This window comes from Vulpes vulpes, chromosome 1, assembly GCF_048418805.1.
Source record: "Vulpes vulpes isolate BD-2025 chromosome 1, VulVul3, whole genome shotgun sequence".
Classification (NCBI taxonomy): Eukaryota; Metazoa; Chordata; class Mammalia; order Carnivora; family Canidae; genus Vulpes; species Vulpes vulpes.
Window position 1 is genome coordinate 146,568,936 of NC_132780.1, and position 15,364 is coordinate 146,584,299.

The following is a 15,364-nucleotide window of genomic DNA, read 5'->3' on the forward strand; positions in this document are numbered from 1 at the left end:
CTCACCAAACGCACACCTCCCACATTTTCCCAACTCATTTAATGACAACTGTATTTTTTCAGTTACCCAAAGCAAAACTTTGGGTAATCCCTGGCATGCAAGAATGCAAGTCATATCCTCACTTTCTGTTCCCAGCACATCATCTGGCATCAAGAGTATGATTATTTTTTTTTATCATATCCATTTTTACCACTATGTAGAAGAAAACTCTTAGGTGTATCAGAATGATAGAAATTAAAAGAAAGATTTTAATGTGTTTCTATAAACTGCATCTAAGGACCACCTAAATGATTGGAAGATATCTGGATAAAACTTGAAATTCCCACTGGGAATTAATAGCATAGATAGTACTTATAATTTTGTATTTATTTACTTATATTATTATTGTCATTTATAGATGAACAAACTGAGAGCTAGTTTAGTAACTTGTCCAAGATTACATGAATCAATAAGCAAATCTCCTAGGATAACAACCTGAAATTCCTTCTTCCTTAACTCTGTGTTTTCCAGAAATAAAATTCAAAACAATAAAATTGAAAATAAAATGCTGTCTTCTTAAGACAGATAAGAAATAAGTTGGATTGTCTAGGTTAAATGTCTTATTATTTTCCAATATTTATTAATTAATACATAATATGGCCAACAGCTTATTATAGGTTTCAGGAGACACAAAGGAAAAGAATATAATTATTCTCAAACCTTCACAGTTTACTTGAAACCTGGAGGTGGTTCCAAGAGAGAAGCAGTTATAGTGCTGTAATCAAACTGGTTTGCTGTCTTTCCCAACAAATGCTGTTGGCACTCTGGTTGTCTTCTCAGATGCTTCAAAAGACTATTGGTTTTTCTTCCATCTGATTTCTCTCACACAAATATAGATTCCACAAAGGCCTTTAAGTTGTTGTAATATTTTTTCCTCCACCGATTTACATGATAAAGTATGTGGGGGTATCCTACTAGTTTGTTGTGTATTTTTCTAGGAGTTTTGGGATTACTATCTAGTCATTCTATTTTAAACAACTGTGTTGCTGCCACCATCCTCCAAAAACCCTTTCCTCAAGATTTTTAATGCAAATCATGAATAATTTTGTCTTATTTCTTATTGCATTCAATTTTTACAATTCATTCACGTCCCTGGAGCTCTTTATCCATTTCTTTCTTCTCTTTTCAAATTCTTGAATTTGATCCTCATATCTGACTGTTGATCCTGCAGAAGTACAGACTTTGGCTATCCTTGCCTCAAACTCAGACATTGTACTTGAATTAATTATAGTTTTTTATTTGTTTGTTTTTGTCAGGTACACATCACTTAAATCTCCAATGGGTGTATGATGCCTTTTCTGGTACAAGATGTTGAAAGGAGATATCATCACTAGGCTCACTAGATCTAGTGAAAACAAAACAAAACAAAATTTTTAAAAAGCAGTTATCTTGGGCCAGTTGTTAAGTTAGCCAAAAAAATAAAAATAGGAAGATGTTTGGGAACTTGGTAGACTATTGATAAAGGGTTGTTTGGTCTTTTGGTTTTACCTGGCAAACAAATTCTAGTCTCTATGTTTTCTTCCCCCAACTTTTATCATTACAGAGAATTTGTGCTGTCTCATACTGAGCATGAAATAACAAATTTTTATGCATTTTTCCATTCAGGACTAAGAACAAAACTGCCAGGCTAATGTTTTGAGTCGAGAATGGAGTCAAAGTTCAGATTGTATTTAAATCCAGTTTAATAGGATTAGTATTACACAGTATTCAATTAATATGCCTTTTTGAATGAATAGAACTTGGAGAGAAGAAAGGAATAGCCATTGAGTATCACCAAGCTGTACTGTAGCTTATGCATTCAGCTTGTACTGAGGTTTCCTATTTGTCAATGTCAATACCATGATGACATTAAGACAATTGGTAAATAAATCTATGGGTATTAATTTTTCATGAATCAAATTTCTAATAAGGTGATGGTTAAGTTGGTAAATGTTCAATTATGTAAGTTTAGGAAAACCATGACAGATCAAAGTAGTTCTAAACTGAGGCAAAGGTGGTATCCATAAGATAGAAAATTAATCCCAGATATGCCTATATCATAAAGCCTCTAATTTAGAGGCAATAAGAAAGGTCCTTCCTCATTCCACTGAATACATAATATCTACAGAGGAAGATATCAATACTGGCATATGTATTTATTTATTACAGAAATTCTAATTACATTCCTATACCTCTCTGCACTGGTGTACAAACTCCTTTGGTCACAGGTACATCTTCCTTTTCAAGATTAGTCTTCATCATATAACCTCTCAATGCAGCAAATTTTATTTGGTAAAAGACATATATCAATTCGCTTTTCACCTCTAAAGCAGCGTCTTCTACAGTGACCAAATTTGTTTGAGCATTGATCAGGATCTATCAAGGTACATGTGGCTATAGTAAAAGAAGAGTAACCAACATTACTGATCTCTTATTTAAGAACACATTATTTTTGATTACAAAAAGTCCTACATATACATTGTAATAAACTTAGAAAATGCCAAAAAATAAGAAGACACTAAAGTATTACATATTTCCATATACATATACAACATTTAAACATGTTTTAAATTAATATATATTACATTTTTATGCCATACATTATTTTTCTCAATAAGATCCATGAATTTTTTAGAGGTACATAATTTTCCCTTGAAATATATGATAGTTCATCTAATTTTTCAATTAGGTCATATTTAAAGTTTTACTATTTGTAGATTATGATAAGAAGTAAATTTTAGTATATATTTTAATATTTATATGATACATATTTAGGATAATTTTAGAAAAAATTAGATCCCAGGGTTACTAATTTATATATTGCACCAACAATATATGTAAATTTTGCTCATAAATAAAATGGGATACACTGAGATTTTAATTTTTATGCTGTCGGTATTTGTTTTGAACAGTTGTTTTTTCTTCATTTAATTGTTCATATTTTTGCTTATTATATTATTGTATAATCTTTTAGAAGAATTCATGAGTTCTCTTCAAAATATTTTTAGAGGTTTTATTTTTTAGAGCAGTTTTAGATTTACAAAAAAATTGAGAGGAAGGTATAGAGATTTCCTGTATACTTCCTCCCCCTATATATGCATAACCTTTCCCACTGTCAACCATCATCCACCAGAAGGGTACAGTTTTTACAGAGGATAACCTACATTGACACATAAGAACCACTCAAGTTGGATAGCCCCGGTGGCTCAGTGGTTTTAGCGCCGCCTTCAGCCCCAGGGCGTGATCCTGAAGACCCGGGATTGAGTCCCACATCCGGCTCCCTGCATAGAGCCTGCTTCTCCCTCTGCCTGTGTCTCTGCCTATCTCTCTCTCTGTTTCTCAGGAATAAATAAATAAAATCTTAAAAAAAAAAAAAAGAACCACTCAAGTCCATAGTTTGCATTATGGTTCATTCTTTGTGTTGTACATTTCTATGGGTTTGGGTAAATGTATAATTAAATATATGTTATTATAATATCATACAAAATATTTTCAATGTCCTAAAAATCTTCTGGGCTCTGCTTATTATCTCTTCCCTTACTCCTGTGGCAATCATTATCTTTTTTATTGCCTTCATGGTTTTGCCTTTTCAAGAGTGTCATATAATTGGAATCATATTGTACAGTGTTTTGAGCTTCTTTCACTTAGTAATATGAATTTAAAGTCATTGCATGTCTTTTCATGATTTGATAGCTCATTTCGTTTTAGCATTAATTAACATTCCATTGTCTGGATATAAAACAGTTGATTTATGTACTTACCTAACTGAAAAACATCTCGGATGATTCCAAGTTTGGGAGTTATGAATAAAGCTGCTTATAAACTTTCATGTGCAAGTGTTTGGGTGGACAAAAGTTTTCAACTGCTTTGAGTAAATACCAAGGAGCTCAGTTGCTGTGTGATACAGTACCATTATGTTTAGTTTTATAAGAAACTGCCAAACTGTGTTCCAAAGCGACATTTTTCATTCCCACCAACAATGTATGAGAGTTCCCTTTACTTCTCATACTCACCACAATTTGGTTTTGTCATTCTACATTTTAATTGCCTGAATATTTATGAAAGATTCTCTCATTTGTTTTACTTTCCATTTCCCTGATGACATATGATGTGGAGTATCATTTCATATGCTTACTTGCCATTTGTATAGCTTCTTTGCTGAGATGGTCTATTAAGGTCTTTGGCACTTTCATTTTTATTTTGTTTTGATTTCTTATTGTTGAGTTTTAAAAGTTCTTTGTATGTTTTGGGTAATGGTCTTTTATCACATGTGTCTATTTCTCCCAGTTTGTGGTTTGTCATCTCATTATTTTGTCACTATATTTCTTAGGGAATAAATTTTTAATTTTAATGAGGTCTAGCTTATCAGGTCTTTCTTTCATGGATTGTGTCTTTTGTTTTGTATCCAGAAAGTCATTGCTATACCCAAGGACATCTAGGTTTTCTTCTATGTCATATTCTAGGAGTTTTATAATTTTTCATTTTACATTTTACATTTAGGTCTACAAGCCATTTCAGGTCTATTTTTTGTGAAGGGTGTAAGGTTTGCATCTAGATTCACTTTTCTCACATGTGGATGTCCATTTGTTCTGACATCATTTGTTGAAGGGATTATCTTTTCTTCATTATGTCGCCTTTGCTTCTTTGTCAAATATCAGTTGACTATATTTATAAGGATTTATTTCTGAGCTCTCTGTCTTGTTTCATTGATCTATTTGTTTATTCTTTTTTTAAAGATTTTATTTATTTATTCATGAGAGACACAGAGAGAGGCAGAGACATAGGTAGAGGGAGAAGAAGGCTTCCTGTGGGGAACCTGATGTGGAACTTGATCCCAGGACCCTGGGATCACAACCTGAGCCAAAGGCAGACACTCAACCACTGAGCCACCCGGACATCCCTATTTATTTATTCTTTTTTTTTTTTTAAGAGTTTTCATTTTTTTAATTTATTTTTTATTTATTTATGATAGTCACAGAGAGAGAGAGAGAGAGAGAGAGAGAGGCAGAGACACAGGCAGAGGGAGAAGCAGGCTCCATGCACCAGGAGCCCGATGTGGGATTCGATCCCGGGTCTCCAGGATCGCGCCCTGGGCCAAAGGCAAGCGCCAAACCACTGCGCCACCCAGGGATCCCTATTTATTCTTTTATCAATACCACACTGTTCTTTTCAGATATATGATAGTAATGGTATAAATTTTCCTGTAAACACTACTGTGAGCTGTATGCCATGAGTTTTGTGTTATCTCATTTTTATTACCATTCAGATGATAGTATTTTCTAATTCTCATTGATACTTCTTCTTTGAATTAGGTTGACTTTTGAATCTTAATGTTTATGCCTTCTTTATTCTTAGATTTATATTGTTTGTTTTCCTGTTTTCTGTGTAACTAAGGTGTTATCATCACCTATTACTATGATGTTCTCTGTTTTTGTCTTTTTTTAAATATATTTCAAGACTAAGTTATTTGTTGCATTAAATTTATGGCCACAATATTATCTTGTTGAGTTGAACTTTTTATTTATTTATTTTTTGAACTTTTTATTACTATGAATCATTCTTTGTCTCTAGTAATGCGATTTTTTTCTTAGTGTCTTCTTTATATAATATTAATATAACTACTTCATTATGTTTTTCTTGGATTTTTATATCTTTTCCTATCTTTTAGATTTTATAATTTCTATCTTCTCATATATTAGATATTTCTCATATAAACTTACACTACATTCAAAAGATTCACTCCTATTTTTAAATTTTACATTAATATTTATAATAGTAAAATATATTGTATGAAATATATCCCATTATTTTTCCTGTCTTCTTTTCTATATATTGGTTATTTTTTATAATTCCATCATCTCATTTACTATTGTGTAGTTATATTATCTTTTTTTTTCACTGTTTGTGCTAGAAGTTTCAACTTACCAAAGTCTTGTAAAAAAATCATTGCTTATTTTTTATCTATTTTTATGAGCTTCCATAAAGAAAACCATTCCCTTTCTGGCCAAATAATGCTTTAAAAAATTCCCCTTAATATAGGAGTTCTGATGTTGAATTCTCTGTTTTTATTTCACTGAGAATATTCTTATGTTATCTTCACTCCTAAAGGGTATTTTTATTTGATACAGAATTCTAGATTATAGTTGTTTTCTTTCAGGACTCTGAATATATCACTACCTTGTTTTCTGACTTCTTTGTTGTTGTTGTTGTTTTGAGAATTCAGCTTTCAGTTTAATATCTGACTCTTTGAAAGTGATCTGCTGTTTTCTTCAACTTTTGCTTTACTTTATTGTTTTGTTTTGTTTTAGTAGTTTACTGTTTTTTCTTCCTTCCAAATTTTCTTCCTTCCTTTCTTCCTTCCTCTTTTCCTACCTTTCTTTCTTCATCCTTCCCTCCCTCCTTCAACTTTTTTCCTATTTTCCAACCTCTAATTTTCTTTTGTTTCATTCCAAATATTTTCTTCTGGTTCATCTTTTGTCATCATTAAATATCTCACCGATTATGTAAAAACTACTGTCTGACACATTCATTATGTATTTAATTTTGCTTTATAAATATTTCAGTTCTGGAATTTTATTTTTTCTCTTTGTTGTAGTCTTCACTTCTATGCTAAATTTTTACTTTTGTTTTTCGTTATTTAAATAAATTAAGTGCAGTTATTTTAAAGTCTATCTAGGTCTGATAACTTCCTTATCTGGATCCCTTGTTATTCCCCTTTCTTGTGCGCTGGTTTTGATTTTTGATAGGGTAGTCCTATTTTCATTTGTTCCTGATTATTTTTGTCACATATATTTTTAATGAAAGATGAGGAAATAGCTTGAGGTCTGGAATACTGTTATCTTTCTCCAGAATGATTTATTATTGTTTCTTGCTGGTGATTAGAACTACCAACCAAACTTCCTGGATAATCTTAAACCATTACAGAATTTGAGATAATGTAAAAGTGAGTATTAGTTCCTGGAACAGATGGACTAATGTCCTTTTAATTTAGACCTAGCTCGTAGCTTTTTGCATCCTCAGCCAAAGCACACCAGTATTTCCATAGTTCTCCTTCCTTTGCAGGCTTTGAATTATGATCTTGCCTCAATGCTATTAGATTTCTGCTATTCAACTTCTTTCCTGTGTCTTTAAGAATGGCCAGATGCTTTTAGGGAGAAGAGTTTCCTCAGAGGTTGATCCCAACTTGATTTTTTTTAAGTATAACTTTTAATTGACTTATTTACTCTATAATACTCTTAAGCAATTGTTTTGTGTTTTTTTTTCTTTTTTGTTCATCTGTCCCCCTCAGTGTGTGGGAAAGGTTATATGAAAAAAGTGTTATAATTTTATAGTATATTTTAACATCAGGTTGCTATGTGAAACAGACTACTATAATTTTATAGCTTAAAGTTTTAACATCAAGTAGAACAAACAAATCACTAAATTTTCAAAATAAAGATTTTGTATGGTACAGGTTGATAGTCTTTCTAGCTGCAGAAGGAAGATAAGTTTATAGCCATGGACTTTAAGCTCGAATTTTAGTGCTGTTATTTGCCAGCTATGTAACTTTGGGTAACCTCTATGAGCATTAGTTGCTTCATCTGTAAAATGGAAAAAAATGGTCTTATTCACAGAGTCTCTATGAAATATGATGAGTTAATATGTAAACAAATGTACAGCAGTGCCTGTAACATAATAGTTTCTCACAGATTAAAAACTGTTATTAATTAATGGTGAACAAAAGACTGTAGTTGAAATTAAATCATTATTGACTACAACTTTTAAACCAGGTAGTGGACTTTCTCTGGTGGTAAAGCAAAACATTAAGCCAAAGAGATAAATACACAAGCATGAGGAGAAAGAGAGAGGGAGCTAGAGAGAGAGAGAGAGAGAGAGAGGTTAAATAAGTACCATGATAGAGAAATATATTAGGTACAATATGTGAACAGATAAGTATTTGCTCATTGTCATACGTTGTATCATGGAAGAGTGATAGGAAAATGTAAACCTTAAAAAATGAGTAAGGGTTATTCAAGTGAACAGGAGTATATAAAGAACATGAACCAGTCAAAGTAGTACGATTCTCATCCTAGAGTTGAAAGAGAATATGACAAGTTTAAGTTCAAACACTAATAATAAAACAAATAGATTTCCTTCATAGAAAACCTACTGTATGTCAGGTATTGTTTTGAATATTTTGCATACATTATCTTATTTAACTGCCATACAACTTTGAGGTAGATGCAGATAAAAACCTGAGGTCTTGAGTGACCAGATAATTTGCCCAAGGTTGCAAATCTAATACAAATCTAATAGATGCAGATAAAAACCTGAGGTCTTGAGTGACCAGATAATTTGCCCAAGGTTGCAAATCTAATACATGCTTAACCCATGGTTCAATCTTAAATTGTTCCAAACCAGAATTTCCATTTTAAATATGTAATCCGTGGTCTCTACATTGAAAAAGTTGGAAACTGACTTGTGAGAAACACTCAACAGATCTGGATATTGTCTCAAAGTAGATACTGCTTATGGTAGCTGGTTGTCTCTAGCACCTGTATTTTATGATTATGGAGAAACCTGAAGATGTGAAAATTGTAAGTTGAGGATTGAATGACAAAATAGAGTTCTATGAAGATTATTCATACAAGGAATCATGAGTAATACATACTTAATAATATACTGTATATATGATTATAAATGGGTTTCCATGCTGCAACCTGAATATAGGAAAAAAATTACCTTAGATTTATATAAAATAATTTTAGCTCCTTCATATGGAGTTATATGTCAGTTCCCTTGACTTTGATGTCTTAACTCAAAGTTACTGGATAATAACTGGGAATTTAATTCACTTCCTGTTCTTCATATCTTACCAACCTCTTATTCAGAACTTAGAATTAAATCTTTTTTTTCTTTTTAATTTCTCAAACATTGTTGGTCTGGCAAAGGCTGCACATATCTCTGATTTTATGGCTAGCACCTGCATCTCTTACTGCTGAAGATACTTCATGATGATGTATCATAATGTAAAAATCATAAAATGTTCTAAGATATTAATATTTGTGTTTTATTTTTCCTTAGCTTATTCAAGGATATTGAAGAAGATACAATTATTTGTATCAAGAGGATGAAAATATAGAAAAATTTTAAGACTAATTTGCAAATTAACTTAACTCATGCAAATTAATTAATACAAACTAATCATTGCCACAAGAGAGGCATTAACAATGTGTTCATTTGTCAGCATCTTTCTGGATCAGTTGCGAAGTTACATAGCTAATCAGTGAAATCCTGGCCAATTGGAAGAGGTTATTCATTTTTATGAACTCTACTATTCTCCCAACATTTTATTGTAATTCTCCTGTAACCAAATTGACTTGATTTTAAATTTAATTAAATCTAGAGCACTGGGACTGATACTGTCTTCCCACCAACATTTCAACACAAGTGAATGTCTCTCCTCTGCTATTTTAGATCTGGCCTCCCATGCACCATGCATTATATCATAAAGTTTCCAAGTCCATCATGTTTCTACCATTTAAGGTCCATTCTGAGCATCTTAGCAACTGGCTATACATGGATACTAGCTTGTATTCCTTCTCAACTACTTCCTCTCCTTGTTTTGTGTTTTCTACTTCTAATTCTCATTCTCCATTTCATGAAATACTGCAATATGACATTGAATGTGATAAACATTTTGCTTACATTATCTCTGAATCTTTGCAAAACCTTATAAAATGGATTATTTCTGCTTGTGCTAAAATACTGCCTAAACTATTGTTCATTCTGTCATGTTTTAACCATTGTCAATATTGTTCCTTTGTCAATTTTCAGTAACTTGCCTCTCCAGCATGGTATCCCTCTGCTTGGATCACTCTTCTTACATTTCAGAAAGTATCCACTTAGATTGAACACTTTTTATTGTTTCTTTAATAACTTTAAGGTTCTATCAATAACCAAACAATTGTGCAACTGATATATTCTCCTCTATGAACTTCTTCAAAGCTACACACTCTGATCCTTTGTATCAGCCTTCCTTTTATTTATTTATTTATTTATTTTTGTCCAGCAAAGGACAAATATAGAATGTTCTGTCCATTTCAGGACACATTATAACTCAGTATCTGTTTGAATGATCAAAAGGTAAAGGAAAATTTGTAGTCATATTCATACACTAAGTGTCTTCATTGCATTATTTAAAGTTTTCTGCAATGCTCAACAAATGTAGAATTTAATGGTCTAGACCCTACATATCTGGAGCACAGCTATATTCCCATGTGCCCTCATTGCTTTTGACCAAATCTATTCTGCTTGTACGTTAGCCTCAGTGCCTTCTATTGAAAGCACGATTAAATATAAAGAACAAATATGCTAGGCTCTTGTATTCCAGTATTTATATTCCACTTATCACACATAGTATAATAAGTGTGACCTTGAAACACTCTCCCTTTTGATGTCTTTTTCCTCTTCTATAGAAAGAGGAGATAACCAGTGTCTCATACTGTTATCTGGAAGGTCATATTTGCTATCTACGTGAGAAGTTAGGAGATGGGATTTGGCACCTGCTAGACATGCATATTTACTTCTTGTCTTCCCTTTCTTTCTCTCACCTTCCAAGGTCTAAATATAAGTGTCTTATCCCCAGCTTCAAAGCTCTTCATCAGAGAATTCAGGACATTTTCCCAAACCTCCATAATTGCCATGCCACAATTTCATCATTTGTACTATTTAAAGTGTGTTTCTACAAACCTCCATTCATTGACTTATTTGAGTTTATTCAACTAGCTTTAAGCATGACTAGAGAATTACTGTGTCTTTATTTTCTGTTTTCTTAGTGTCCAGCATTGTGTTCAGTAGATCATAGCCACTCAGTGTTACATGGTTATTGATTGACACACTACTACCATGTGCTTCAACATCTGCCCATATCTTAGCTCCTCATTTCTTCAGTTCCCTTTCATTATTAATAATAACTATGACATCTGGGGTTCCTGGGTATCACAGTCAGTTAAGCCTCTGACTCTTCATTTCAGTTAAGGTCATGATCAGGGACATGATCGAGCCCCATGTCAGGCTCTGGGCTCATCACATGATCGAGCCCCATGTCAGGCTCTGGGCTCATCACGGAGTCTGCTTAAAGACTATCTCTTCCTCTCCTGCTGCTCAACACCCTCTCCCATCATCTCACATGCATGCTTTCTTTTTTTCTCTTTCTAAAATAAATAAACCTTTAAAAATAATAATAATAATAATAACTATAACATTGGCAACTATAAAAATTATAGGAGTACCTAAATTGGTAGACTAATTTTCAGTTCATAGAGCTACCTACTGGTACATTATTGCACTAAATCCTAATTGCAGTCTTTTGAGGTTCATATAATTAATAAGCACAATATTTTATATCAGACTTTTTATTTTTTAAGATTGTGGTTGTTATTGATTCTGCTTATATTCTTTTTGTTGTTAAAGACTTTGGCAAATCATTTAAATTCTCTGAGGGGCAAAGTTCACATGTTATTAAGTAGGAAGCTAGTAAGAAAATCTAGACCTTCTAAGTTGGAATTCAGTTACATTTGTACCTCTTGAATTCCCAACTTTCTAGTCTCAATTAGAAGACTTTTGGGTATCAATTTACATCATCATTGTTAGAGAGCCTGGATTGCCTCAGAGGATAAGTCTCTCAAGAATATCATAAAATCACCATTATACATTTAATTGCAGTATGTATTTTGAATACTTTTGATTCATAAAGACATTGCTGAATTTCTTTACTAATGTACTAACTCAACAAAGAATTTTTTTGTGATGCTATTTCTTTATTTTCCATTTTATTCCAACTTTAAAAGCCCACCATATTTTGAGACTATATCCTGGATCATTTTGTAGATTCTGTTATTGATATCTCAAGAGATATGTACTATTATTCTCAATCATTCATCTTCCCCGGGCTTGCTTGCTTGCTTGCTTGATTGATTGATTTATAAAATTATTTGAGAGAGAGAGAGAGAGAGAGACAGAGAGCATTGGAGCAGGCAGAGAGGCAGAAGGAGAAGCAGATTCCCTGCTGTGCTCAGAGCCCAACATGGGGCTTGATCAGAGGACCTTGATGAGACCATGACCTTAGTCAAATGAACAAGAGTCAGATGCTCAGCCAACTGAGCAATCCAGGTCCCCCTCCTGGACCTAATTTATTATGACATCTTCATTTCTGAATTTTAGAAATACATTTTAAAATTATATTTTAAAAATAATTTAAATATCTGAAACAATCAAGGTCTAAAAAAGCCAGAGTATCGAGCTAAATCATATTAATTTTCAAAAAGAGTTGGAGGGCACCTGGGTGGTTCAGTCGGTTAAGCATCCAAATCTTGATTTCAGCTTAGAAGATACCTAAGAGTCCTGGGATCAATCCCTTGTTAGCTCTGGCTTTGCACTCAATGGGCAGTCTGCTTGTCCCTCTGACCCTCCTCCTGCTCATGCTCCCTCCCTCTCTTTCTCTTTCTCAAATAAATACATTACATCTTTAAAAGAAAATGAGTTGAGTACATTAGTATAACACTATTCTAAATGAGGAAACTGAGATTCAACACAATTAAAGAAACAGATTCTTTAATTGATTAATTTGATTATGTTAAGAAACTGCATTTTCTATTTAATAATCTGATGTTTGTATTTTTAGCTAGAAGCTCTATCTTACACATAAACAAGCATCTATTTTACCTGGTAGGATGAAAGTCACATAACACAGAAAATGGAGGAGATAGTAAAAGATCTTCATTCTGCAGAAAGAAGCTCCTGAAAGATTGGATAACAAATCTAAAGACTAGCACACTTTCCAAAAAGCCCAGAGACGTTTACTATTTATAGTTTCCCAATAAAAGAAAGACTTTATCCGGAAATTGTTTTAATTTGGTGTACTTGTCTCTGCACCATTGACTAGGGCTGTGGGTGGAATTGCCCTAATTGAAAATACTTGAAATTATTGATCTTTAGAGAGGAAACTCTTTGTGGAAGATAGCTGCATACATGAGATTATTATATCTATGGTGATCAATTAAACATTGACACAACAGACATGAATGGAGTAGGTTTAAGAGAAATATTGAACATTATCACGTTACTTTTCAAATTATACTCTAGTTGCTAATTTGACATGCTAATGTCATCAATATGTCCATATATACCAAATTCTTACTTATACCCATTTTTTCCAATTGATTTCTCCAAATTACTCATTTACCAAAGGACAGATACTAAGCCTTATTTTTGTCATTAATTTTTACTATTCTTTTCAGATGCAACTTGAATATTTATGGAGATCTGCTTTTCCAAGAACAGCCCGATTAGTTTCCATTTATTTTATTTTTTTTATCACAGTAATATAGGCACACAATAAATATTGAAAAGACCTTGTAATGAATAGAAATAATTTCCTATTTCAATCTCTCTATTTTTTAGATCGTTTGCTTATTATTAACATAGGGATTCAGTCTAGCTTAATATTTTGTCCTTGCTAGGCAACCACAAAATGTATCTTTTGGTTTCCACTAAGAAAAATGTGGATTCATATCATTTACACTCCTGTGCTGTCCTGCTCCTCAAATGTTTGAAAGTTATATTAATTCTCAACAATTCTGTAGGTTATCTTTAAACATTTAAATACCTTTTCCCTCACCAAATTTAGTCACTACATTAAACTTTCTCTATTTAAAATGAAGGTATTAGAACCCTATCATTCCCTCCTACATTCATACCCACTTTGTACATCTCATTCATCTGTCGTTATACATCTCCTTTTATCTTGCCTAGGATAATATTTGCACTTAAGGATTTTTAAGTGGAAAACCTGTAATACAATAAGCAGTATGAATTATATTGCCTTTTTAATGTGTCTGATATACTAACCAAAGACAAGGGTTATTGGTTTCAAAGTCAAGCAAATTATTACTATTATTTTACTACTACTACTACTACTACTACTACTACTATTTTCTTTTATTGTTATCTCTATTCTTTCCTAGGTTTTTTTTTCAAGTGTTTTTAAGTTTTTTAGCTATAATTCTTTCATTTTTGGTTATTGTGTTTTTGAAAAATATTTTTTCCTGTAGTTTTCTTATGGATGTGGACAAAAATATAAACAATAGTCATTCTTCATCCTCAAGTTTATCCTAGTATCATAGGCTATTTCTGTGTCTGCTTCCTTCTAAGAGTTTCTGAACCTGTTCAACTGCACTGAATCTACTGTGACTTGTAGCTCACATCTCCTCTTTTTTTTTTTTTTTTCTTTTTTCCATCTAGAGATGTTCTTAAAAAAGGACATACAGGTATTTCCATACTGGAAAATATTTTTATTCAGTCCTCACATCTGATTGTGAAATCTGGTTCAAAATCATGTGAAGTCATTACTCTACTAAACTTTTTTTTTTTTTTAAGATTTTATTTATTTATTTGTGAGACACAGAGAGAGAGAGGCAGAGGGAGAAGCAGGCTCCATGCAGGGAGCCCAATTTGGGCCTGGATCCCAAGTCTCCAGGAGCACACTCTGGGCCAAAGGCGGCACTAAACCACTGAGCCACCAGAGCTGCCCTACTAACTTCTATCATTGTCTTCTTATTGAGAATCCAATGCTAGGATAGCCTCTTTTATTTTTTTTTAATTTTTATTTTTTTAATTGGAATTCAATTTGCCAACATATAGCATAACACCCAGTCCTCATCCCACCAAGTGCCCCCCTCAGTGCCCATCACCCAGTCACCCCAACCCCCTGCCCACCTCCCCTACCACTACCCCTTGTTCATTTCCCAGAGTTAGGAGTCTCTCATGTTTTGTCACCCTCACTGATATTTTCACTCATTTTCTCTCCTTTCCCTTTATTCCCTTTCACTAATTTTTATATTCCCCAAATGAATGAGACCATATAATGTTTGTCCTTTTCTGATTGACTTACTTCACTCCGCATAATACCCTCCAGTTCCATCCACGTCGAAGCGAATGGTGGGTATTTGTCATTTCTAATGGCTGAGTAATATTCCATTGTATACATAGACCACATCTTCTTTATCCATTCATCTTTGGATGGACACCGAGGCTCCTTCCACAGTTTGGCTAGTTTGGCTATTGTGGACATTGCTGCTATAAACATTGGGGTGCAGGTTCCCGGCGTTTCACTGCATCTGTATCTTTGGGGTAAATCCCCAGCAGTGCAATTGCTGGGTTGCAGGGCAGATCTATTTTTAACTCTTTGAGGAACCTCTACACAGTTTTCCAGAGTGGCTGCACCAGCTCACATTCCAACAGTGCAAGAGGGTTCCCTTTCTTCACATCCTCTCCAACATTTGTTGTTTCCTGTCTTGTTAATGTT

The 15,364-nt window shown here is 33.1% G+C and overlaps 1 protein-coding gene across 1 annotated transcript; it reads right to left on the reverse strand.

Annotated features, from left to right (window-relative positions):
* Positions 1-2,266: 2,266 nt before the first annotated feature.
* Positions 2,267-12,781, reverse strand: DEFB114 (defensin beta 114). The gene is made up of 2 exons (XM_025991233.1): positions 12,724-12,781; positions 2,267-2,412 (listed from the first exon to the last, which is right to left on the reverse strand). The coding sequence occupies exons 1-2, from the start codon at positions 12,779-12,781 to the stop codon at positions 2,267-2,269; spliced, it is 204 nt and encodes a 67-aa protein (XP_025847018.1).
* Positions 12,782-15,364: the final 2,583 nt, after the last annotated feature.